The sequence below is a fragment of the Trifolium pratense genome, linkage group LG6 (assembly GCF_020283565.1).
Source record: "Trifolium pratense cultivar HEN17-A07 linkage group LG6, ARS_RC_1.1, whole genome shotgun sequence".
NCBI lineage: Eukaryota > Viridiplantae > Streptophyta > Magnoliopsida > Fabales > Fabaceae > Trifolium > Trifolium pratense.
In genome coordinates, this window is record NC_060064.1 from 2,182,308 (window position 1) to 2,209,147 (window position 26,840).

The 26,840-nt window shown below is 33.5% G+C and overlaps 3 protein-coding genes across 5 annotated transcripts; 2 read left to right on the top strand and 1 right to left on the bottom strand.

Moving 5' to 3' along the window:
- The first annotated feature begins 4,257 nt into the window (after nucleotides 1-4,257).
- On the top strand, nucleotides 4,258-8,562 carry LOC123890909 (protein AUXIN RESPONSE 4). The gene is made up of 2 exons (XM_045940645.1): nucleotides 4,258-6,016; nucleotides 7,996-8,562. Exons 1-2 carry the CDS (start codon nucleotides 4,826-4,828, stop codon nucleotides 8,221-8,223), a joined length of 1,419 nt encoding a protein of 472 aa, XP_045796601.1. The 5' UTR covers nucleotides 4,258-4,825; the 3' UTR covers nucleotides 8,224-8,562.
- Nucleotides 8,563-14,096: 5,534 nt separating this feature from the next.
- On the top strand, nucleotides 14,097-20,571 carry LOC123890910 (probable linoleate 9S-lipoxygenase 5). Of its 3 annotated transcripts, none has more exons than XM_045940646.1 (10): nucleotides 14,097-14,174; nucleotides 14,440-14,674; nucleotides 16,624-16,916; nucleotides 17,041-17,284; nucleotides 17,495-17,812; nucleotides 18,089-18,174; nucleotides 18,357-18,464; nucleotides 18,588-18,892; nucleotides 18,988-19,251; nucleotides 19,475-20,571. In XM_045940646.1, the coding sequence occupies exons 2-10, from the start codon at nucleotides 14,473-14,475 to the stop codon at nucleotides 20,226-20,228; spliced, it is 2,574 nt and encodes an 857-aa protein (XP_045796602.1). In that variant the 5' UTR covers nucleotides 14,097-14,174; nucleotides 14,440-14,472; the 3' UTR covers nucleotides 20,229-20,571. The 3 variants fall into 3 exon arrangements, with proteins under 3 accessions (XP_045796602.1, XP_045796603.1, XP_045796604.1); XM_045940647.1 differs by lacking the exon at nucleotides 14,097-14,174 and adding an exon at nucleotides 14,202-14,411 and having other exon boundaries at nucleotides 14,448-14,674; XM_045940648.1 differs by lacking the exon at nucleotides 14,097-14,174 and having other exon boundaries at nucleotides 14,536-14,649.
- Nucleotides 20,572-21,485: 914 nt separating this feature from the next.
- On the bottom strand, nucleotides 21,486-25,812 carry LOC123890911. The gene is made up of 5 exons (XM_045940650.1): nucleotides 25,064-25,812; nucleotides 24,715-24,832; nucleotides 23,946-24,298; nucleotides 23,509-23,607; nucleotides 21,486-23,355 (listed from the first exon to the last, which is right to left on the bottom strand). The coding sequence occupies exons 1-5, from the start codon at nucleotides 25,642-25,644 to the stop codon at nucleotides 21,867-21,869; spliced, it is 2,640 nt and encodes an 879-aa protein (XP_045796606.1). The 5' UTR covers nucleotides 25,645-25,812; the 3' UTR covers nucleotides 21,486-21,866.
- Nucleotides 25,813-26,840: the final 1,028 nt, after the last annotated feature.

Sequence of the window (26,840 nt, forward strand, 5' to 3'; positions counted from 1 at the left end):
ACCTTGTAAAAAGACAAATAAACGTTGTGAAAAATTTAACAGTTGATGAAAAGAAAATTAACTATGAATCATAAAAAAAAAGTTGTGAAATTAAATTGTTGGTAAAACAAAGTTATTTTAAATTAATGTCAACTCCGGATGAACACACATCTACGGATAACCTCTGTTGATTATGCTGGAGGGGTCACATAATGTGTTGAATGATTGGATGACACAATTGAAGGACATAATTATCTAGTTGATCAATTCACTTCATTTGGAGGTAAGACTAAAATTTATCGGGAAAAATCAGATGATATTACTGAGATGACAACTTTGATGTTTGAAAGACATTTGCTAGATGCATAGGAATCACCAAGGTGTTTCTACTAGTGGTAGAAGATTTGAAGAATCATGTTATTCGATAAAACATAATTGTTCAAAGTTTCAATGTATTTTTTTCTTAACAGAGTTTTAATGTATTTACAAACAAACATTTTGTGCACGTTTTTCATTTGATTTTAGGAAAATGATTATGGGTTTGCTTGGGGTTTTGTGCTTCATTCTTACTAATGAGATTTCCTTTTGTTATGATCTTACAAATAGCCCTACTTTGTGATTGTGTAGTTTTAACTTTTAAATGAGCATTGGTTAATTGTACTTATCAATAGACAATGTCAACCCGTGTGTTTGAAATTGTCAACCGAAAAGAGATTAGTGTCCATCCAACATGAGATGGATTGGTTCCAATGAAGCAGATGCATAATATGAGCGTTAAATAGAATATTTGTTTGATATGGCGATAGATCAATACGACATATATTCAATATGTCTATACGTCATTCCTTGAAAAATACATTATATCAGTATAAGTTTGACATTTGATTGTCTTTTGACTATGATTTATTATTGTTGCAGGATGTTGTTTACGATAAGCTTATATTTCTTTAAGTATCCATCAGATATTGATATTTACCAGATCCCTTCTCATGATATCCATTTTAAATTTTCCAACACCTCCATCTCCCCAGTTTGTGCCGTGGCTGTTTTCAACCAGCCAATACTCCACTTTTTTCCCGCGGACATACTTAAATGCATATCCTATAACTAGTAAAGCATGTCTATCTACTGGATTGATTTTATCGACATGTCGAAACTGTTCATTGCTGGCGGGCCCAGTGTATATTCCTTTCTACAATTAAATTAAACATTAGTCATTCAAGCAAATTATTGATATTGATATTTACTGTTGCTTAGGTTGTGATAGTGTCTTCTTCGCATCTTTGATCATAGTATGCCTAAAGCGACACCTTGGAAAATATCGGCATTGAATGCCGATAAAAAAACTGCGACACATACTGGTTCATAGATGTGGGTCTAAAGCCAATTGTCGATTATCGTGAGGTCAGTACAAATATTTGCACTTACGGGTATAAGAACCTGTTTGTAGCCACTTGACAAACATCGTGCCTATAAAGGCAAGTAGGGCCAAAGTAACACTGAACAACATATAAAATGTTCCAGCAAGGTTTGTCGTATACCCATTGTACACTAGGTTGTCCCTCTTGCCCTCTTGGATTTCCCTGGCAATAGACAAATGATTTATAAATTGTTCATAAATGTCTGGTTATATAGTGTTTGTGCGTAGGTTAAATGTGTGTTCATCCGGAGTTGAGAAGATATGTTTGCACATTACTTTGATGTTTGAGGCATTTTGTAAAACAGTTAAATAAATGCTCTCCGTCTTGCTGATTGTCGTCATGTTGCTGATCGCAATGATACTGGTATACAATTATACATAGTAGAATGTCCACAATATTTCTAGTGGTAGTAGATTTCCATGATGGTGTTGAGATGGAGGAAGGCATTGTTTATGCTAGATGTATATGAATGACCAGGGTGTTCTACTAGTGGTAGAAGATTCGAAGAATCCTAGTTTCAATGTAATTTTATTTTTTTTAACAAAGTTTCAATGTATTGTCATTCAAACATTTATGTTCATGGCTTTTGTTTTATTTAGGGAAATGATTATGGGTTTGCTTGGGGTTTTGTGCTTCATTCTTACTAATGAGATTTCCCTTTGTTATAATCTTACAAATAGCCCTATTTTATGATTGTGTAATTTTAACTTTTAAACGAGCAAACATTGATTAATCGTACTTGTCAGTAGATATTGTTAACCTGTGTGTTTGAAATTGTCAAACCGAAAAGAGAATAGTGCCCTCCAACATAAGATGGATTGGTTCCAATGAAGCACATATATAATATGAGTATTGGATACGATATTTGTTTGATAGGGCAATGGATCAATATGATTTGTATTCGATATGGCTATACGTTATTCCTTGAAAAATACATGATATCAACCATTGAATTAAAATTAGTGAAAAACCAATATGCATCGATAATATAAAATTTTATACTATCAACCAATAATAATCGTGTATTCCTTCATGTCACTTCATTTTACCGCTTTTTTTTTTTAATATGACATAAAAGTTTGAATTATTTTTATTAAACTGATGGTGCGTGTCTTTCAAACTCTTAAACTTATAATGGATCAAAGTATAAATAGTACTATATCCAACGAAAATGAAAAAATGTATAAAATGTCATCTAACCATTCAAGATGAAAATACACATAATATCAAATTCAAAATCCAACACCTAAGGAAGAATATATCCAACAACAAAAATGGCCATTCATGAAAAACACAAGGGCTACCCTGCTTCAAGGCTATAAGCCCAACTCCAAGAAACACACTTTATAGCTTATACACTACCTCCTCTGTAGTAAGAGTGTTTTGATAATAGTTTATTATAATAGTTTATAAGCTTGTTTCATAAGGTTATAGGTGTTTGGTAACAAACTTATTTTACTAGCTTCTAACATTTTACCTTTTATTCCAATTTTAACTTGCTTATTTTAATTTCTTTATTTTTTTTAATAAAAAAACTATCTACTCACAAAAATAACTACTCATTCACATAAAATAACCATGTACTTTTGAAATTCAAATCAGTCCCTAAATTTTACAACTTAAAAGCAAAATGCACCTTGACATTTTCAAATCATAGACGAATTGCTCCCCCAACTTAAATGCATTTAATAAATGAATTAGCAGGATTACACATGGAGTGGATAATGAATCTCCATGTAGTGGTTCTAAAAAAATCATTTGGACTCATTGTCCAAAATTAAGGTGGTTGTTGCAAATGCAAATGATCCTAAAAAAAATACAACGTATCCATTTTCCTTTACTCGTCTTTTGATCATATCTAACATGTGAATATAAGTTGTTGTTGTTGATGCTGCACAATTTTCCGTTTTACAAAGCTTCATTTTTATTTTTATGAAAACATGTTTCAACACATATATGAGTTGTAGAATTCAATGATCGATTTGAATATTTTACAAGGTTGTTTGTTAAGATTGTCCGACAATCTTTCTACCTCTCTAACTTTCTCCCTCTTTAACTCTCTTTCTCTCTCCCTCCGTCCACCTCTCTCTCTCTCTCTCCCTCTCTACAAATTTTAAAGAATTATCCCTTCGATTTTGCAATTTTAATCGATTACTCCTATGTGACATGGAGTCACATTGACAGATATCACATATGCAGTAAATGTCTATTTCATTATCACTGACGGAGTAAACGAATGTATGAATAATTTGACAGATGGAACACAATTTCATAAAAGAATTTGATGTTTCAATTTTTTTTTAAATATTTGATGATTTTTGCAATTTCAAATGGTATTTAACTTGTGTAAAAGAAAAAAAGAATGTAGTACTTTCTTCGGTCCTATACATAAGAAAACATTTGTTTTTTAGATTCATTGTAAATATGTGTTTGGTACGCATGAAAGAGCGAAGAGAGAAACAGAGACGAAAGAATAAGGGAAGAAAGACTGTCTTTCTCTTGATTAGCACAAAAAGAGAAATAGGGGCGATTGATTAAAAGTGTATGTGAAGAAAGATGGAAGAGAAGCATTTTTTTCTGCTATTCCTAATATGCCCTTGTCTCTATACTACTTGAAACACTCAGCATCCATCTCAATAAAATCTCAAATGTTCTTGGTATTTTGGTAAATCTGTGTGGTGGATGAAGAAAAGGTAATAGTCACACTTGCTATGCTCATGGCGGATTGATAAAGATTTTTTTATTATTATTATTAAAATAAAACTTTACATACTAAAAAAAAATTGGCTAACCTGATTTTTGTTTTAAATTTATTTTTTATGGATATATACACGGAGTGGAGAAAACTGGACAACTAATTCAAATAATGCTTTGATGAGTTTATTTTACAAAGTGTATTATGCTGGGAATATTGATTTGGTGTTGTGGTTTGAGTAAATTTTAAAAAATGCAAATGTGAAAGGTTTTTTAATTCAAGGGTATTTTAGTACTTTTAAACATATTCAACAATTTTTTCTTTCTTATTTCTTGTCTCTTTCTTTTATGCCAAACAATATATTAAATCTACTCTATTTCTCTCTTCTCACACTCTCTCACATATTTCTCTCTTCTCACTTTCTCTACACATCCAATCGAGGAGCTAGGAATCCTCTCCTGTGCTTTTTTTATGCAATGCAATCGCAATCACACCCTAAAAGTTAATGTTATCTAAATACATCAAACTTTAACTTTATGATAAATCTAAAAAACAAATATGTTTAGCTTATTCCTTTGGTAGAAAGACTCACCCCATAAGCAACACACCCCATGCAATGCAATGATGATGTCCCCCTTGATCTAGATTTCATGGTATCATCTTTTTTGAATTAAAGCCTGAAACCAAAAAAGAAACCTTTGAAAACTTTCCCAAACTTGATCACTCATTCATGGCGATCTTAACAGAAGAACAAAATCAACAACAACCTAAACAACACTCAACCAAAACAAAAACCAAGTCTTCCCACAAACCCAAAACACAACAACCTCAATTATCTTTCTGGTTCTACTTCACTCTTTCAATTTCTCTCATAACCCTCTTCTTCTTCTTCTTCTTCTTCTTCATCTTCACTTCTTCATCCCTTTCACCACAAAAATCGTTACTTAACTTACCCACAACTCTCCGTAAACACTACTCCAATGGCAGAACAATCAAAGTCCAAATTCATCCAAATCAACCACCCATTCAACTCTTCACCTTCCAGCGAGCTCCCAATACTCAAACACCTTCAGAAACTGTTCTCATTCTTCATGGTCAAGCTCTCAGTTCATACTCTTATCGGAATCTTGTTCAATCTCTTAGCACACAAGGTGTTCGAGTTATTGCCATTGATCTTCCTGGTAATGGGTTTTCTGATAAATCGGTAGAAGTTTCTGTTGAAGGGTTGGATGGGATTTTTGGGAGGTTTAGTTATGTTTATAGTGAAATTCAAGAAAAGGGTTTTTTTTGGGCTTTTGATCAAATTGTTGAAACGGGTCAAATTCCTTATGAGGAAGTTCTTGCTCGAATGTCGAAGAGGAAAGTTAGTATACCGGTTGATTTGGGTCCAGAAGAGATTGGAAAAGTTTTGGGACAGGTTATTGATACATTAGGGTTAGCACCTGTTCATTTGGTTTTACATGATTCAGCTTTAGGGTTTGCTGCTAATTGGGTTTCTGAGAATTCTAATTTGGTTTCAAGTTTGACGCTTGTTGATACACCGCCTTTGAATTCGGGTGCTTTTCCTATTTGGGTTTTGGAGGTTCCTTTGATTAGAGAGGTGGTTTTAGGGTTGCCTTTGGTTTTTGAAAAAGTTGTGAATTTTTGTTGTTCTAAGAGAATTGGTGGTTTGGATGCTGATGCACATAGGGTGCTGTTGAAGACTGGGGATGGAAGGAAAGCGGTTGTGGCTACTGGAAAGAATTTGAATTCTAGCTTTGATTTGGCTGAATGGGGTGGTTCTGATGGATTGAAAGATATGCCAATGCAATTGATCTGGTCTAGTGATTGGTCTGAAGAATGGATCCGTGAAGGGAATCAGGTTGCTGGCGCTCTTCCGCGGGCGAAGTTTGTTACACATTCTGGAGGCCGGTGGGCTCAGGTGTGTACAAGATTTATTATTGATTGTTCTATCTTGTGTATGATTTTATTTTATTTTTTGTTGTGTAGAATTGTTTAGTTGGATTGAAATGAATGCTGGAACAAAATGCAAACTGTGTTAATTACACTGAAAATTTGGGGGAGAAGTGATTGTGTTCTTAGCTAGCTGGCCACTGCTATTGTTCTTAAACCTCGATCAGATGTAGAATAGTTTAAGTGCGAGATTTTGTGATGTCTGTGACTGTTACATTTGTCTAAACTTTCCTCTAAACTCTAGCTTGCTATGCTTCGATAGCAAATTAACGATAACAATAATGCCCCCTTTCTCACTCAGTGGGCTCTTACATGAATCAAATAACACCATAATGCCTTTCACCATTTCATGCATGAAGAAATGCATTTGATGTTGTTTGTTTCATTGTTTGCACAATTAGTTTATGTAGGTTTTTCCTAATATGAGACAAAGAATGAACTTCATGCTCCAACTTAAAACTAGTCTAGTGAAGAAGGAGCCCTTTTTATTGCTATAAGTTACAACTTCAACACATGCAAACCTCTTCCATATATGTTTGCACACCGTTTGCTGATTTGACGTTCTGGAGTAGTTCTGTATTATTATTACTTTACAGATATCTACTTGACATCGACTCATAATTGGTCTTCTCTTATACTTTGGGATGTTTTCATTGGATTTGAAAATGTCGTGCAAAAACCTACAGTACAAACAAGTTTGTTTGCTGTATGTTTCAACAAAGAACTATGGAAGTCTTTCTAGAATTGGCTAAAGAACTTGTAATACTTAATTTTCACTTTCAATGCTGTGTTATATACCCTGGTTCTTCATGGGATGAGAATTTGAGACCCACAATACAGACAAATCCAGTGTTAGCTGCAACCTTAGAGAATCTCAGTGTCACCGGCTACAATAGTCCTTTAGTTGCTGAACTAGTTGGACTTAACTGGTCATGTTACTCTCCTGTAGTAAATAGCAATATCAGTATCCGATACAAAATGAGAACATAACCTTCTCTCGGTAACAATTTTTAAAGAATTATATGCAATTGTTTCCCCTTAGTAGAATTTTTAAAGAATTATATGCAATTGTTTCCCCTTAGTAGAGCCATTCATATGTCACGAATATCGAGGCCTAACTCATCCTTACAAAACCGGCTTGTAAGGTGAGGATTGCCTCCTCTTTATAAACTCTTCTCAAGAGTCCTATCTATCCGATGTGGGACTAAATCCCACCGAGTGTTGGCCGCTAACACACCCCCTCACGCTTCAGCCCGGCCCAATAATTATATGCAATTGTTTCCCCTTAGTAGAGCCATTCATATGTCACGAATATCGAGGCCTAACTCATCCTTACAAAACCGGCTTGTAAGGTGAGGATTGCCTCCTCTTTATAAACTCTTCTCAAGAGTCCTATCTATCCGATGTGGGACTAAATCCCACCGAGTGTTGGCCGCTAACACACCCCCTCACGCTTCAGCCCGGCCCAATGGGCCTGAAGCGTGAACGATGTCGGAAGCCCAACGATAGACCCGATAGGCTCTGATACCATGTCACGAATATCGAGGCCTAACTCATCCTTACAAAACCGGCTTGTAAGGTGAGGATTGCCTCCTCTTTATAAACTCTTCTCAAGAGTCCTATCTATCCGATGTGGGACTAAATCCCACCGAGTGTTGGCCGCTAACATCATAAACTCGGGGAGGTATAGGGATGTTCAAATATGATATTTTGAGGTATAGGGATAACTATGTTGCTGTGCTAATGAACTTCAATTCTTGGTTTTACTTTAAAATATCAAATAATGAAAGCTTCTTGCTCTCATCTCTACACCAGAATCATTTATTTGTTTGTGCCCAATTTCCAATACTAAAGAGTTTGCAATATCCCCATAAATCACCATTTTAGTTAGTGGTATTATTTTCTGTTTACTATTGAAACTAATTCAATTTGATGTGATCTTCTTAGGAGGATGTAGCAGTTGAGATAGCTGGAAAAATTTCTCAGTTTGTCTTGTCACTACCAAAGACTGTCAGAAAAGTTGAGCAAGAGTCCTCCATCCCAGACCACATACAGGAGATGTTTGATGAAGCTAAAACTGATGGTCACGGTCATGATCGCCTTGGTGAAGATGACATCCATGAAGTTGGTTACATGGACGCGTATGGACTCGGTCACGGACCTCGTGATTTGTGAAAGTGATCACCGAATATTGCTAGCTAATAATATTCACGCTAGTAGATATCACTCTGTCAACAAAAGCCGATATGTTGTATGTTAATTTATTTTAGCTGTTTTACATTTTCAAGTGTGGTGAGAAGATTGTGTGGCTTATGTAACAATTATGCATAGGGAGACTCTTGTTCTAACCGAAAATCTAATTACATATTACACTCTCGTTTGGAGCCAGTTTTTGTGTTTGGATTTAGAAACAATTTTTTGAATGTGTTTGTCAAGATGAAATGTTAATCATGTGTACTTGAAATATTTTGGTTATTTTGATGGCTGAGTAATGTTTGAGTTTGATGTATTTAATTTGAATCTCATGACATAAATATGAGATATAGTTACTGTGACTGTTTATATATATATATGCTGTGACTTTTAAAAGTTAACATGTTGTAATCTTTAATAGATGTTACCTTTTAAAATGTATTATAGTTTGGTCTAACATGTTGTAAGCTTTGCCTCTTAAACATGACTGTGATTGTTCATCCTGTGATTGTTCATCCTTGAGGACAAGAATGTTTGAAGGGGAGGGTATAGTTTATTTTATGTCATTTTACTCTTTTACCTCACAGAGTTGTATTTAAAGGTCTAGTGCCTCATTCGAAACACGATCAATCAATATGCAACAAATTTTCTTCTCCTAAAAACTTTCAATATCTCTTTACATGATTTCTTAATTATACCGATTCTATTCAAATTATTGGAATCCCTACTCTTGAAACTTGGGTTTTATTAGTTCGTCCCTAGAATCCTATGCAAATGAGTAATTTCAAAACACTTTTTAAAAAAACTTAAATAATATGCCGATGCATTAGAATTTGAAATATTTAACTTTTTAAATAAGTAATTTTGTTAAATGAAATTATTAAAACATGTCCTGAGAACACACCTTTATAATATAATATCATTAGTATGATAAAATAATAAACAATACGTAGTGATTTATGGGTATACTTAGATTCTAAAATGATACGTTTTGTTATATTTTATGCACAGTTATATTTCGACAAAAGAACTAGAAGTGCAGATATTTAATTTTAACTTTTACCTTCTCTTCCATGACTTGTTTCAGAAGCAATCGATCATGAGATCTTGAGAAGAGTATACTCCAGGTAATCAATATTTCTTACTTGGCAAAAATTACATTGTGACAGACAGGCAATGATCAGGGAAAATGGATTCTCTTGTCGCATTTTCGTTTTGTGACCATCCATAAAACAAGGGCGAGGGTTATAAAACTTGAGAGAAATTAATTCAGACAACGTCTCTGTTATGTTTGAAAATTCATTTCCACATGATAAGAGCAGAGAGCCAATCATAGATAAATCTAATTTGGAATTTTCAATAGATTTTTATAAATAAAATTGAGCAAACTGCCAAATATATCCCCCGAAATTTGGAAATAGACAAATATCCCCTGACATGGATTCTGACTAGTAGTGTCAGGGAGCAATATGATTGACGTTTTATAATTTCAGGGATGTATTTGCCTATTTCCAAATTTCAGGGGATATTTGACGAATTTTAAAATTTCAGGGGGTATTTGACAATTTACAACTTTGCACACTAAATATTAAAAAAACAAAAATAGAAATATTGAACATTTATAAAATATTATCGGTTAATAAAAACATCATATCATATATGTAGATGTTAAAGTTTGAACTCGAAATTTTTCATTTATTCACTTTTGTCCTTAAAGGGTAAATTTTTAATAACTAGACTATTAAATAAAAATAAAAAATCCTTACCAGTTTTTACCATCGTAGTTTACTTGCTTGACTTTGTTGAATACTAATGTATCTAGACTTACTTAAGGTCAAATACATTGGTTTTTCAATAATCTAAAAAGTAGAATTTGCTTATAATTAAGGCTGAATATAGTATCTCACAAATAAAAACTTTCACGTTTTTTATATTCTAATGGTAAAATCAATTAAAAATTGAAAACAAATCCTATACTCCAAACACTTGACCATTAGTAACCAATCAATGAAAAATGTTGACCATCTAATTTCTTGTTAGATTAAACTTTCTTTTTTCTTTCCTAAGAACAGCTCATACTAAGGAATGGTTCTGCGGATGATAGTTACATGAAACACTTTCAATGCAATGGGAGGAACATAAAGTGAGTTGCATAAATTTTGTTTAAGTAGCTTAATTAAAATGCATTAGTATTGTTCACAAAAAAAAATGCATTAGTATTAGAATAAAAAAATTGTGGATAGTTTAAGAGTTGCATATTTTTTTACTATTCAAATTAAAATTAAAGTATGAGTTTTACACATTGGTTTAAAAAAAATGTCAAAGGTTTGAATTGTGAGCTACATTAATGGTGAACCAGTTCTATACTTCTATTTTGTCCAAGACAATGACATTAAATTTGGTGGCTTAATGCACTTTCAAAATTTAAATTCTAACTAAGAGATGATCATAACTAATGTTCGACACACCTCAAATCAATGATCAAACTCTGAACCAAATAAGATTCAAGTATCTATCATTTTCTTTTTTTATGGTAATTCAAGTATTTTGTCCCAACCTATTCCATATCAACACGACAATTCAATGAACTCATTAATGTCCATGAGACGTGACAATGCTGGTAGCCTGGTACTAGAATTCTATCTATATTTTGAGCACGAGATAAGAAAATCAAACACATATTTAAGCAAATCTATTATAAATTTGTATTGAAAGTGTCTCTTTTTTTCTATGAGGTTATTAAATAATAGGCTTACAACAAAAGATAATTTGGTTCGTCGAGGAATGTCTCATTTGGACGATATTATATGCAAGTGGTTGTGGAGTTGCTGAAATTGCCAACCATTTGTTTTTTTGTTGCAATTTTTCTCTTTTTCTCGGGAATAAAATTCTTAATTGGTTGCGTGTGTATGATCCGTTATTAAATGTTGTTGGTGACCACGCTTTACAATTTTGTAATGCCTATGTTTTTCGTAAAGAAGTTCGCTCAGGTTTACAAGTTTTTTTTTTTTTTTATAAGCCTCAGGTTTATAAGCTGTTTGATTGTCTTGTTGTTGGATTCTCTGAAATGAAAGAAACAATAGAATTTTTGCTCATAAAAATTCTTCTGTAGAGATGTTGTTTGACAAGGTGAAGAGATTATCGTGGTGGTGGTGATTGAAATTTAGAAAGAAAAGTTTTTATTATAATTTGAACATGTAGTGGTTAAATTCATTTTCTTATCTAATGTTAATTGGTTGTTTTGGATGTTGATGTTTGTACATTTTTTTGTAGCCCTTATCAACCCTTTAATTAAACACATCTTGTACTTAATTTTATTTTAATACATAGCATATTTCTTGCCTTCTTAAAAAAAATTGGTAATCATTGAATTAAATATATCTATCATCACACAAGATTGAGTAAATCAATCACCAAATAATAAAATGTGCACATGCATGGATGCAATTTGCAAAGTGGAAGGATTTATTTTATTTTATTTTTAAGGTGAATAAGTAAGATGATTGATGTTCGAACCCCAATTATCGCGTATATAATGTGATGTTCCACCAACTGAGTTATACTTATAGGAACGGAATTAATTTATTCTTATGACAGTATTATATGCAAAATGGGATTAAATTATTATAAAACTAGCGGGTTTTTTATTGATAAGGGCCATAGGAACCTTCTTGGAAGAATTACATGGAAATTTTCCCTTTACACCTCTTATATTGCTTTCAAGCATTCTAAACTTCTATTTTTGACTTTTGAATATGGTTCGAATTCTATTTTGCAAACTAAATAGTAGTTCGGAAAATATTTTTCGCTCCACTTGGTTCGGATTCTATTTTCAAACCACTGGAAAGCAGAACAAAAACTAATTAACTCAAATTTATTACTATTTAACTCACTTTATTTTATTTTATTTTTTGGCATTAATTAGCCTTCTGGTTCTAAGAGCATCAATATCCATAATATCCACTTGAGTTCTTTAAATGGGTCCCACTTAATTTTTTATATTAATTTATACTTCTCAATTAATTAAACGACTCAACATATTTTTTAAATATTCATACAACTCATCAAAAACTCTAACTTGGTCCCACTAAATCTCTCATTATTGGGTCTTTAACTCTTTGTGCGTTTAAATACATATTTTTTAATCCAAACAGCCAATAAAGTTAGAGGGTGGCAGACAAAGAGCGTTGGAAAGCAGAGCAACGCTTGCAAATTCAAGAGCGTTTTTAAGCATGAATTATCGGTGTATCCCTGACAAAAATGTTTTTGTTCTGTGAAAACTCCATACAAATGCACCGATGTGGGTGCTCTAAGGAAAGGGGTCCGTAAATCTAAAGTTAGGGCCTGAGGTTAAAAAAACCTGACCAATAATTATTTCCACCAAAAATCGAATTCAAATTCTTCTGAACCATCCGTCGTAAGGAAAGTTTATTAACCATTTAATTCTGATATCTTGTTTTATTTAAGTCACTTTGAATCACTTTTATCTACAACTCATTTTAAAAGGAAATTTTCAAATAAAATCCCTCAAAATTAATTTTCATCACCTTAATTACAACCAAACACATTTAATAGGTTTTCTAGAAGTAACTCCATCATTTATTTTGATAGTAACTGGACAACTAACAACACTGTGTCGTGCTCTTTTCTCCACGATCATACTCCTTATACTGTAGTCCGTCCACATTCATTTTGAAGTAAGTGCAGTGGAATATGATTAAAATTATGTAAAATATTTTGAGCATCAACACCAATGGTACTCATCAATTATTCCACATAATTTTAATCATAATTGGTATACTTGTCATAGTGGTTAAAAATCACCGAAGGGTTGCAGGTTCGAATCTTAATTAAGACAAAATTGTATTATTTTTTAATAAAAATTACAAGATAAAACGGAGGGAAAACAGGAAAAACAAATTAGGGTTTAGAGTTTGTTTGTGTATAAAAACTTATAATATAAAAGATATAACTCACCGTTATTTTAGCCAAGAAGCCGCCATATCGTGCCTTGGAGTAGAAAGAAGTTTCTCAACATAAAAAAAAGGGCATGTGGAAGTTTTCTATTTGTAAATATTTTGCAAAAATATTTATGACCACAAATTAGGGGTGATCGTATCCGAACCAATCCAAAAGTAAAACCGCAAATCGAACCAAACCAAACCGAAAACCGCAAAAACCGCATTTGGTTTGGATGTATTTGGATGGCTTTCTTACTGAACCGCAAACCGCAAAAACCGCGGATAACCGCAAAAACCGCATTAAGTTACTATTATATATTTATATTCCAATATCGTAAAAGAAAATATATTTATATTCCAATATACATGCACAATTACCAAGTCAGTCGACCAAATTAATCGAACTTCAAGTTGTTTTTATTTTTTGTACTGAAATTTTATTTTGGTGTTGTAATGTTATTTTAAATAAACAAATTTTATCGGTACCGTGATGTTATTTTGAAAATTCAATTTTTTTATATATTTAAAATTGTAAGTTACTATAATGTTATTTTGGATAAATAATTTTTGTTGGTACTACAATGTTATTTTGGAACTTCAATTTTTTATTTTTTTTTTATGCTTAAAATTGTTCGGTACAATCATTATGTTTTAAACCGCACCAACCGAACCGATCCAAACCGCATTTATTTGGTTTGGTTTGGTTTGGATGACTTTTTAAAAATCAACCGAACCAAACCGAACCGCATGCATTTTTATCTCGCGGTTAGGATGACTTTTATGCTCAAAACCGAACCAAACCGCACCGCGATCACCCCTACCACAAATTAACGGATTATATCAAAATCAATCAAAATATATATAGGAGAGATGTCTTGTGTCAAAGATTACTACATATACATCACATGTCAAATTTAACGAGTGCAAGTTTCCATAGATGTTCCTATTTTGAGTCGACTTTTTCTTTTTTTGGTATTCATTTTGAGTCGACTTTATTAATGCCTCTTTTTTTCTTTTTCTTTGTTTCATTGGTAGATTTTAATTTCTAGTAAATCATATATATAGGTCAATATATTTTTTTATATCATAAATTTTCTTTTCTATCTATAAATACGCAACTTCATTCATATTATAAATTTCACATATATATTTTTTATTCTTTGTTTTTAATCTTGTGACAAATTAAGTACCAATTGCTTTGATTCTCAAATAGCTTTTTATTTTTTTTTTGACAAAGATTCTGAAATAGCTAGAAGGAACAAAAGAAGAGATGTTTGAGAACATTGTAAATGCCCTTAGCACACTTTGTTGGAAGAATAGTGATCGCATGATGATAAAAGGGAGAGTGGTATTGATGAAGAAAAATGTGTTGGATTTTAAGGATTTGAGTGCTTCTTTACTTGATAATCTTCATGAATTTGTGGGCAAGAGTGTTTCTCTTCAACTTGTAAGTGCTTCTAATGGTGACCCGGGTTAGTATTTTGATCCTCATATTTCTTAGAATTAATATCATCTGCATATATAAGTTTTTGATTTTTTGTTGCTAATCCATCATGATTAGTGTTTTTGATTCCAATAGCCTCGCAAAGTATCTCTATATAGTATTTTACTTTTTTTTTTTTTTGTGTTAATTCAATTTTAGAAAAATGATGCTCTAGTAATTTGGAGTTTAGTTACGTGGTATGTAAAATTGTTCTGCTTAAAAAACGAACTCGAGTTTTCTTAGATAATCTGTCTTTTGATAAAACTCATTAACTACTTAATACTAATGTCTTAATTTTTATTTTACTTCTATAATATACTTCCTATGTAATTAGTTGAAGGTCAATAGTAGCTAATTTTATTTAATTTATATGTTGTGGTAAAGTAAATAAACCTTCAAATTTTCATATATGAAAATTATTTCATAAAACTATATGTTATTACAAAATAAAATTTAAAATAATACTATAATTAAATATGATATAATTATCTCAAATTTTATTTATATTTTAAACCATTAATATTTCCTATATTCAATATTCTACTATTGAGTAGTTCTATAATAAACCCTTAGAAGTTAGAAACACGTGATTTCTTTTTCATGGATGTAAAAGTCCTATACATTACTTGCAAGGGATAACATAATAAAGATCTAGGATAAAATAGTCAAATGCCCTCCAACTTAATATATATGCAAGATTTAGAATAGAAACATTAAAGAGTTAACTTAGATAAAAAGAATCAAGTCATCAAGCTTAATTATATTTATAGGATCATGATACACGTTGCAGAACACTAGTTAAGTATAATAAAATAAAATAAAAATAAAATAAAAAAAATAAAATAAACCCACTTGGGTTGGTGCATTGATATTGGCTTGAGACCTGGGAGTGTGCTCCTCTTGAGGTCTGAGGTTCGATTCTCTCTGGCGCCAATTTGGGTGGGCTAATTTAGCTTCTTCAAAAAAAAATAAAAAAAAATAAAAAGATAAAATCAAAGTTTTTTCTTTAAGCAAGATATATAAAAAGATGACTTTTTACATCTTTAATATGTGGTAACTTGGCTATCCATTACATGAAATTAGGTCAGATTACCCATCTTTAATGGACCAATGTATTTAAGACACTTAGGATGGGTAGCCTGTTAGAACATTTTGTATTGGGGGACTGCTACAAATACTCAAACAAGAAGATGATGAGGACAAACATGATGATGGTGCACATAAATTCCAAAGCGTGTGTATCACACTAAACATTAGGTTCGATTCGCCCCGACCATAAACTGGATGCAAAAGGGTTAACCGGTGAATCCCCTTCAGGATACTTTGGAAACCTTGACATGGATTGCATATATACACATATCAAGCATATCGATCAATGATATTTTACGGAATAAAGTTTCTTCAATAACCCTTGTGCACTAGAGAAATGAAGAAATGATTTAGAAATAATTTTGGCAGAATTGACTCATGAAATTCATGATTTCTCTTATGTATTTTCTGTCTCCTAAGTGTCTCTATTTATTTATAGAGAAACTTATGTCAAATGATGAAGGGACACAACCTTTAAAAGGATTTCAAAAATGTAAATTTGAATTTCAAATTAACCATTGCAATCTTTCAAATATATTTTGGAAAATATCCAACATAGCCTGACCCAATTTCATGTAATGGGTAGATAAAAATTTGCCTCTTTAATATGTTGTATGTACAAGTTCTAAGATAATAAATTTTGTATATCAGTATGTTTAACTAGTGATCCGAGGGCACTATTTAACATTTTCTTTTTTTTTATATCGTTAACAATTAAATAATATTACTGTCAAAAAATTCAATTAAATATTAATATAATACTTAGCAAGAAAAATTCTTTATATTTACTTTTTTTTTTTAATGGCACGGAGTTTTATATATTTTCCATTATGATCATAAATTATGAAGGCAATGGCATGAAAGGAAAAGTTGGAAAGGTTGCATATTTGGAAGATTGGAGTACCACAATCACACCATCATTGTTAGCTGGAGAATCAACATACAATATTACATTTGAATGGGATGAAGAAATAGGAACACCAGGAGCATTTTTAATAAAGAATAATCATCATAGTGAATTCTACTTAAAAAGTTTGACACTTGAAAATGTTCCTGGCCATGGTGTTATACACTTTATATGCAACTCTTGGGTATACCCTTCACATAAATATCAAAAGGATCGAATTTTCTTTAGTAACAAGGTAAAATTTCATTTGATGTTCTATATTGACTTTATGTCTTTCAAGACAAATTAATATTAGTATAGTATTAGTTGTATATATTTGAGAAATATAATAAAAAAATTCGATTTTTTTTTTTTATCAGACGTACTTTCTAAGTGAAACACCGGAGCCACTTCTTAAGTATAGAGAAGAAGAACTACAAACTTTAAGAGGAAATGGAAATAATCTACAATTGCAAGAATGGGATAGAGTATATGATTATGCATACTACAATGATCTGGGTGATCCTGATAAAGGTCCAAAGTACGCTCGTCCGGTTCTTGGGGGGTCTAGTGAGTATCCTTACCCTCGAAGGGGAAGAACCGGCAGACAACCCACAAAGTCAGGTTTGAATTTTTTACTATGATTACGAGTTTAATTATTATGTACTAACAATTATTTAATTTTGTACATATGCGAGCAATATTTCATTATAGTTTGGTAAGATACGATTGAAAGTTGGTATATATAATAAATAAATTAGACGATTATTTGAGTCGTTTCTCGTAGTGATTCTAAATTTCTAATGTGGTTTTTTTTGTTGATAATATTACCAGATGCTAATAGTGAGAGTAGATTGAATCTTGTGATGAGCTTAGACATCTATGTTCCAAGGGATGAAAGATTTGGTCACTTGAAATTGACTGACTTTCTTGGTTATGCACTAAAAGCAATAGTTCCAATTATCAAACCTGAATTAGAATCACTATTTGATAGTACTCCTAATGAGTTTGATAGCTTTGAAGATGTACTTAAACTCTATGGTGAGATTAAGGAAATTAGGGATTATAATATCCATGCAGAGAGGCTCAAAGAAAATCTCCAAATTGATGGTGAAAAGCTTTTCAAATACCCTGTGCCTCAAGTAATTAAAGGTATTCTACACATGATTCTTATGCAATCTATAAAGCACCAACGTAGACACAGAAAGACACCGAACATGACATTGACATTGATACGTAGACACTGATAATAATTTTAAAAAAAATGAAGTGTTTGAATGTTTAACACATGTTACACATTTGACACATTCATTTTGAAGTGTCGGTGCTATGTAGATCTTTACGTATTATATTGTATAATCAAGAAAAGTTATGCATTTTGTTTAGCAAATTTGTGTTCTAATGGCACTCTTCAATGATTTGGAATAGAGGATACATCTGCATGGAGAACTGATGAAGAATTTGCAAGAGAAATGTTGGCTGGTGTAAATCCTGTCATAATTCGTCGCCTCCAAGTGAGCCTTACAAATTTTAGTTATCAAAATTTCTTAAAATCATTGAATTCAACAAGAATATTGTGTTTTTCTTATGAGTTACGATTATCCAAATTTATTTTCTTAAACTTAAGAGGGTCACTAGTCAAATAAATAATTGACTATATTTTCCCTTACATTTGTCCTAAATAATGAAATTGCAGGAATTCCCACCAACATCTAAGCTAGATCCTAATATCTATGGCGATCAATCTAGTACAATAAGGAAAGAACACATTGAGAGCAATTTGGATGGACTCACAGTTGACGAGGTAATCTTCGAGTTCGAAATGATATTGTTTTCATAATAAAAATAAATTGTGTGAATATTGTGACAGCTTTGCAGTCAAATTCAATGTTTTTTAATCTAATGCTATTATTCATTATGTTAATAGGCAATTGCACAGAATAAGTTGTTTATATTGGATCACCATGATGCATTGATGTTATACTTGAGAAGGATAAATTCAACTTCTACAAAGACATATGCTAGTAGGACTATTCTTTTCTTGCAAAACAATGGAACTTTGAAGCCATTGGCCATTGAATTGAGTTTGCCACATCCTGAAGGAGATCAACATGGTGCTATTAGTAAAGTTTACATTCCTGCAGAAAATGGTGTTGAAAATTCCATCTGGCAGTTGGCTAAAGCTTATGTAGCAGTAAACGATTCCGGCTATCATCAACTTATCAGCCATTGGTAAAAGCGTTTCTTCGAAAACATTTATTTTACGGTCCCTTATCTAATTTAGTTTGAAATATACTGATGATATAAGTACTCACCGTATATTACAGGCTGCATACTCATGCGGCGATTGAACCATTCATTATATCTGCAAACAGACAACTTAGCGTGCTTCACCCCATTCATAAACTATTGTATCCTCACTTCCGCGACACAATGAATATAAATGCACTTGCGAGACAAATCCTCATCAATGCAGGTGGTATTTTAGAGGCCACAGTTTTTCCATCCAAATATTCCATGGAGATGTCATCCGCGCTTTATAAGGATTGGACTTTCCCTGAACAAGCACTCCCTGCAGATCTTATCAAAAGGTAAACACATCATACAATCAGGACCAATGACCTGTTTGGATTGAATTATTTAAGTATGTTTATCAACATAAATACTTGTGAGACTGTTTGAGTGAGCTTGTGGAAACAATTTATGACATATTCATAAGTTGTTTTCAGCTTATTTTCATACTTGTCCAATTTTTAAACCAGACTCATTGACATGACATGATCACATGATTCACATCCCAATTTGTTCTTTCAGAGGAATGGCTGTTGAAGATTCAACGTCACCGCATGGCCTTCGACTATTGATCAACGATTACCCTTACGCAGTGGACGGCTTAGAGATTTGGTTTGCAATCAAAACATGGGTTCAAGATTATTGTTCCTTTTACTACAAAGATGACGACACAGTGAAGAACGATGTAGAGCTACAATCTTGGTGGAAGGAATTAATAGAACAAGGTCACGGCGACAAGAAAAACGAACCATGGTGGCCAAAGATGAAAACAGTTAAAGAGTTGATTGAAACTTGCACAATCATTATATGGATTGCTTCGGCTCTTCACGCAGCTGTAAACTTTGGACAGTATCCTTATGCAGGTTACTTACCAAACCGTCCAACGATAAGTCGTCGATTCATGCCTGAGAAAGGAACAATAGAGTACAATGAACTTGTGGAAAATCCTGATAAGGCTTTTCTGAAAACAATCACGGCGCAACTGCAGACACTTGTTGGCGTTTCGCTTATTGAAATATTGTCTACTCATTCTTCTGATGAGGTCTACCTTGGACAAAGAGACACTAAGCATTGGACATATGATGCAGAGCCATTGGAAGCATTTGAGAAGTTTGGAAAGAAACTGAGAGAAATTGAAGAAAGAATTGTAGCTATGAATGATGATGTTATACTCGAAAATCGAATTGGAGGGGTTAAAGTGCCATACACTTTGCTTTTTCCTACAAGTGAAGGTGGATTAACTGGTTCTGGTATTCCCAATAGTGTCTCCATTTGAAATGCCAATGTAAGCGATCATGACACGTATTCTTTTACTTGGGTAGGATACTTCATCTAAGGTTATGTTTTGTATCACGGTGGTTTACTGTGATTTTTCAAAAGCTACACTTTGTAGCTTCTGCAAAATCACGGTGAATCACCGTGATTCTGACATATTCACCGTGATATCAAACATAGGTTAATAAGGGATCATCACTACCTTAAAACATGCAACATTCCAATGGATCGGTGTAGTTGTAGGGTGAAGGAGTATGTATATGGTGTTGGTGTATTATTATATATTGTTTCTAATATTTTATGATGATCTTGGTTTCCATTTAAATAAAAATTGTAATTTAATACTTTCATGTTATATGTATATACTTTTGTAAAAAATAAGTCTATGCTGTAGTGAGAGACGAGACAGCAAGAAAGATTAAAACCAAAACATAAATGAACACCTCAAAGCAAAGTAATACTATGGATGGAACAAATAAATTCTTCATTGCTAACTCAAGAAAGTTGTAAAAGAACCAAAGTGGAGACAAATTGAAAACATAAACAACAAAGTGAAGACTAAGTTGCAGATGAAAAGCTTAGTCTTGCTAACATCGTGCTCTCAATTTTCCTTATCTTCATACACTTTCCTTTCGTACACATATTGTTGCGGAGAATATTTAACTACAAAACTAGCTTCCTCCTACAGATTAAATTGCATCGTTAATTCCTATTCCGACAAAACTAGCTGCTGACTCAACCTCCCCTCGGGTCTACGCCCTCGATGTTTTTGTCGACTACAAGGCATGGGCCTTGCTGCAGGCGTGTACCCACGTCTTCATCTCTCTCCCTCACCCCACATTTTGATCAACCAACAGCCATTACAAAAATTTGCAACCATTTCAATTTTCTTCTCCCAAATTCACCTCTCACCATTTTCACATACCCCTCCCCTGATTTTGGCCGCTACGCGGCCAATACAATACCCCATGATTTCTGTCGCCACCCAATCAACAAATAAATTATGGTGTATAATTTTACCAAAAAATGAGTTTAATTGAGATGCACTGACAGTGTAAAATAGTTTTATACGATTATCCAATAAAAAATCATCAATTTGACATGTCATATAAAGAAAATGGGTTGATGTGGCGAAAAATATGATTGTTATTGGTTGACATGTAAAATACAACCATATTCTTTTTTCTCAGAATATATATATATTTTTATGAAAAAATTAAGCAAGAATATACAGTGACAAAGAATTACAACACTATTATTTGGTAAAAGAAAAATATGGTTGTTATTCAATACTCCTGGACAATATACCGGATGATCCCATTTTAGCATGGCACAACGGTTCATATGGCAAGTTACCTTTGCCGATGGATAGCATAAGACACAATGGTCCCTTAACACTAATTCTAGCCAACTCCAATGATCTGACATCTTTTTTCAACTGACTTGGTATATAGGTAGATTGAACAGGGAAATTTTACCATGATTGAAGTCTTTCGGTCGATACCATGATATTTAAACAACAAATCCCACAGAAAAACAGACCTTTAGAGACTTGTACCACATTTAAATTTTGGTGATTGGTAGTAGTTACGTGCAACGACAAACCGGGTAAAAAAAATGTGTTCATGGAACTAATGGACTATCTTTCAATCACACGCCTACTGTTTCTAAAATCACCATCACCCTTCTCATCCATACTGTATTTATTAAACTGTCCTCTGCCATGCTCCCTGTCATCAAATTTCTGTCTACTCCGGCCATTTCCTCGGGACCCTCTATCATTCCCATAAGATTTCCGGGATGATCCATCAAAATCATCAAATCTCTTCCGATCACGGCTACTTCCCTGAGATCTTCTGTCATTACCATAAGATTTCCGGGATGATCCATCAAAGTCGTCGAATCTTTTCCAATCACGGTTACCTCCCTGAGACCCTCTCTCATTAGCATAAGATTTCCTGGATGATCCATCAAAATCATCAAATCTCTTCCGATCACGGTTACTTCCCTGAGACCCTCTGTCATTACCATAAGATTTTCGAGATGATCCATCAAAATCTTCAAACCTCTTCCTATCACGGCTATTTCCCTGTGACCCTCTACCATTCCAATAAGACTGCCTGGGTGATTCGTCAAAATCTTCAAACCTCTTCCTATCACGGCTATTTCCCTGTGACCCTCTACCGTTCCTATAAGACTGCCGGGGTGATTCATCAAAATCATCACTGAAAATATTTGATTTGTAGCCACTACCAGACTTTCCGTCTTTAGTAAAGTTCCTTCTCCCAGAATCATGTCTGTTCCTTTTATTTTGTCTGGATGAATATGCCTCATTTAAGTCATCATCCTCATCAGAGTATAAGCCAGCACCACCATCTTCGTCAGAGTCAGAACCGAAGCTTAATTTCTTGGTTGGACCTCTGCCTTTCCTTTTCTGGTCAGCAGCAGAAACATGGCCATATTTGAAATTGGAAAGAATAGACCGTTGTTCATCAGAATCATAATCAAGTTCATCATCCTTGGATCGAGAGAAAGATGTATTTTTGCGAACTGAATGGTTCCGTTCAGTTCTTCCATAAGCTGTTTTATTTTTATGATGTGCGTGCATTTTGTCATCAGTGTCTTCAGAATCTTCCCAGTCCAATGAGTCTTCTGTTTCTGAAAAATTACTTTTTGTAGCTTCCGTTCTTGCACTATTAGATCCAGTTTGAGTGTCTAGCTCATAACTATCTATATCATCTTCATCGTCAAAATCATCAAACCCTGTTCTAGGTCTAGAAGCATTGGGATTAACATATTCTTCATCATGGGACCCTGGCACTCTGCTATTCTTTTCAAAATCATCGTCCCACCCCACACGCCGAGCATTGTTATCTGAAGGAAAATCCTTGTCTATACCATGAGAATCTGCATACTCAAAAGCAGCAACGTCTGCACCATCCGACTCATTGTCATCAAAGTCAAAATTCCAGGCATTGGAAACCTCTTGCCGACTGCCCATCTTATTAAAGTTAGGCCCGGAACTGTACTTATTATCTTGAGCTTTATTTTCCAGGAATTCATCAGGTGGGCGTTTACACTCACAATGAAAACATACCACATTCCTCCTGTAATTCAAGAAGTTGCACCTGCCAGATAAAAAATAAACAACAGATGCTCAAAAAGTTTTAGCAAAATCTAACAATACTTGGTCAACATAATTTGTTTTTGTATCTCTCTGTGAGGGGAGGGGGTTGAACAGTAAAATGTAACCCCAGAACATTAAATGGACTTGAACTTACTCGGCACATTCCCATTCTCCTGGAAGCAACTGTCTCTTGGGACGCTTGGCATCACACTGTAGGCAAACATTATTCTTTGCAAAATTCATGAAATCACACCTGACAAGTATTTAGCATCTTCAGTTAACAGGAAAATAAACTATATACTTCATGCTATTCAAAGTAGCTTATTCATAACCCATTTGTAACATAGTCTAATATTATATCATTAATTACCAAAAGGAGAAATAGCAAAAATATCTAACAATGATGCCTATCAGTGGTTTGTCGACAAAAAAAGTTCACTTGGTTCACATGGTGTACCAAGCATAATAAATTGGTAAAAAGAGTTTACTACAAGAAAATTCACTAGAAATTGACAATGACATTCACTTAGGTGTTAAATAATTTTTTTAATTTAATATTGCAAGTAAATCACAGAGATTCCAAGGACATACTTAGAACATAGCCAGTCCCCCCTTTTCATCTCAACATCATCCCGTCCAACACGTCTCTTTGGAGTAGGAGGAGGTTGTTTCACCTTTGGTGGAGGCTTTTTTATCACAGGAGGAGGGAGATTTGGATCAATAGGAACTGAACTCAATTTGACAACTTCATGAAGCAATTTACGAACCACTGCTTTGACAGACTTATGCTTCAGAAGTGACTTATTGAGGACTGATCCATTAATAGGATCAAACCCAAACGTCAGTAGCATTCGCATGATATCAATAGTCCGTGCCTCATCTTCTTTGTTTGTAAGAAGATATGCGTTGTCACAATTGTTTCTCAAACTGCAGGAACTACATACCTGATTTCAATGAATATTGCATTATACATATATAAAATATATTCAAATAATGAGAAAAATATGCTTTGGGTTAAATCCGACACCGAATAAGAGAAAGATCACAAATGGGGGGTCTGAAAAAATAAAAAGTGACAGATGTGAGTGAGAGAAGAGAATGATAAAAAGGATGCCCAAACAGTCAAATCAATCTAGGTCCTGTGCAACAACCATAGTCCATAAATATCGACACTACTAATTTAAATATCTTCTCAATACAATAGTAGAGACGGGATTCCTACTTATCACTTGTAATGTATCCACACAGATGGATTTAAAAAACTCAGACAAATGGATTTTCGCAACTAAAATAACAATGAATCAAGAAGCACTCAGTCACTTAATTGTGTTGAGCACCAAACGGCATGTGTTCAACTTACATCTCCTTCATCAAGGTGGACAAGCTTCCTTAAAAGTTTTCCGGAGAAAACCACCTTTCTGTCCACATTGGGACATCCAAAACCTACCAAAATTTGAATATCCTGCCTCGACAACGACCTGAAATCAATCAATCAATGAATCTATCTTATCACCACATAAACAACACTCTCATAGATTAACGAACAAAACAAAACAATAACAGCCACAATATCATTATGCTACTCTGCACAATAAAAAGAGCATAACATCACATATAACATTGTCAAAAATTGATACTTTTCTTAATCTAAAAAAAACCCAACCAATTCAACCACCAAAATGAATTCAATTTAGGTGAAATGCACAAACCTCAACAAATCAAAACGATCTTTCCCAAAATTAAGACACGCAGCATGAACACTCTTAAAATCCTTAGTAAAATCAAACCCCTCATCATGTACAATCTCAGGAGAATCAAACCCTAAATCCTGCACCATTTTATCCTCATCCTTCCTCTTATGATCAAAATAATTCTGATGAACCAATCTCTCCATCAATTGAATCCATTCCGGCCACGGATGCACCAATTCCACCTCTTTCTTCACCAATTCCGTCGATTTACTGTCAATCTTAACCTCTTCATGAGACGAAGAAGAAGCTGTAACAATTGGTTCTGAAACGGGTTGTTCGGGAATTTGATTTTGAGTGTTTTTGGAATCACGCCAAGCACGAATTCGTTGAAGTGTTTCGTGTTTTTGAGAACGTTCTTTTTCGATTGCATCGATTTGATCAAATACGAAGCTGAGACGAGCGGAAAGGGAAGAAGGTTTAGGGTTTGGGTTTTGGGAGGTTGAGAAAAGATGGGAATGTAAGAATGGGGTTTTAGGGTTTAAGAAATGAAGAGAGAAACGGCGTTTGGTGAGAAGAAGAGATAAACGACCGTAGGCCATTGTCGTTTAGAAAGGGAAGACGGTGCAAAGTTCAAACCTCCATCGGAACACACGCTGCCGGAAAAAAGCTTAAACCCTACTTAGTATGTTTTTAACAGTTCATGCAAATGCAATTATCTTTTACACAATTTTTTATTTTTTTTTTGTCGAGTTATCTTTTACAAAATTAATTACCAATTAAGAGTGATATTTATTTTGGAGTGCATATGAGATAGAAAGAATTTTACAATTATTAAAACTGGTGGCTAAAAGGGCATCCCCATTTTTTTATGTTGTAAATGGAGATTTATTATAGGAGAATGTTAACTTGTGCCCTTAAGGGCACATGTTAAGAAGATAAATGTGGAAAAAATTTATTGAACTTGTGGTGTATTCAATTATCTAAACATTAAATGTTTTGTATCATTAAATGCTATATTTCTATTTTTAGGTAGCTTAACATGTGCCCTTAGGGCACAAGTTAACATGACCCTTTATTATAAAAGAATACTGGAACAAATGAAAAGAAAGTGGTAGCGTATAGTTGGTTTTTGAAAGTTACTGTATTAAAGAAAAAAGTTTGAATTTTAAAAAAATGCGTAAAATGAAAAGAAAAAAAAAAGTAGAATGCGTAAAATAAAAAGATAAAAAAAATTATTGTACTACCTTTCTACAAGATGGGTGAAGTAATGTTGGCTGCATAATCTAATGCCTCGGGTTTCAAAAATTGTGCAGGGATAATTTCGTGAGTTTGGACCTAAATGTAATAATTTGGATTCAGTTTAGGTTTGGGTGCCCCGGCCAATTCTAACCTAGTAGAGAAAATAAGAAGAAACCTTCTTGATCACGCGAAATCAGCAGAACGCACGACCGATGATGGATTCTACGTCAAGGGTTAGCAGAAGAACATATCCTCCACTATTGTTCTACATGGATTCCGACGTCGACTACCATGGTCGGATTATTTTTAAGGGTAACAAGTCCTCCTCCGAATCAAAGATGGTCAGCAAAAACTCTATTCCACTATCGTTCTACTACAACACAACCGTCGTCTACTACCCTAGTCTATCAAAGATGGATATATTTCTGTCAAATCATGAAGAAACTACCATGCTCCCCAATAAAAATCATCCACTATCGTTCTACTTCTACTCGGATTCCACCGACCCCGACCCCTGGTCTGCGTGTAAACTATATTCCATCATCATCCATGCCTT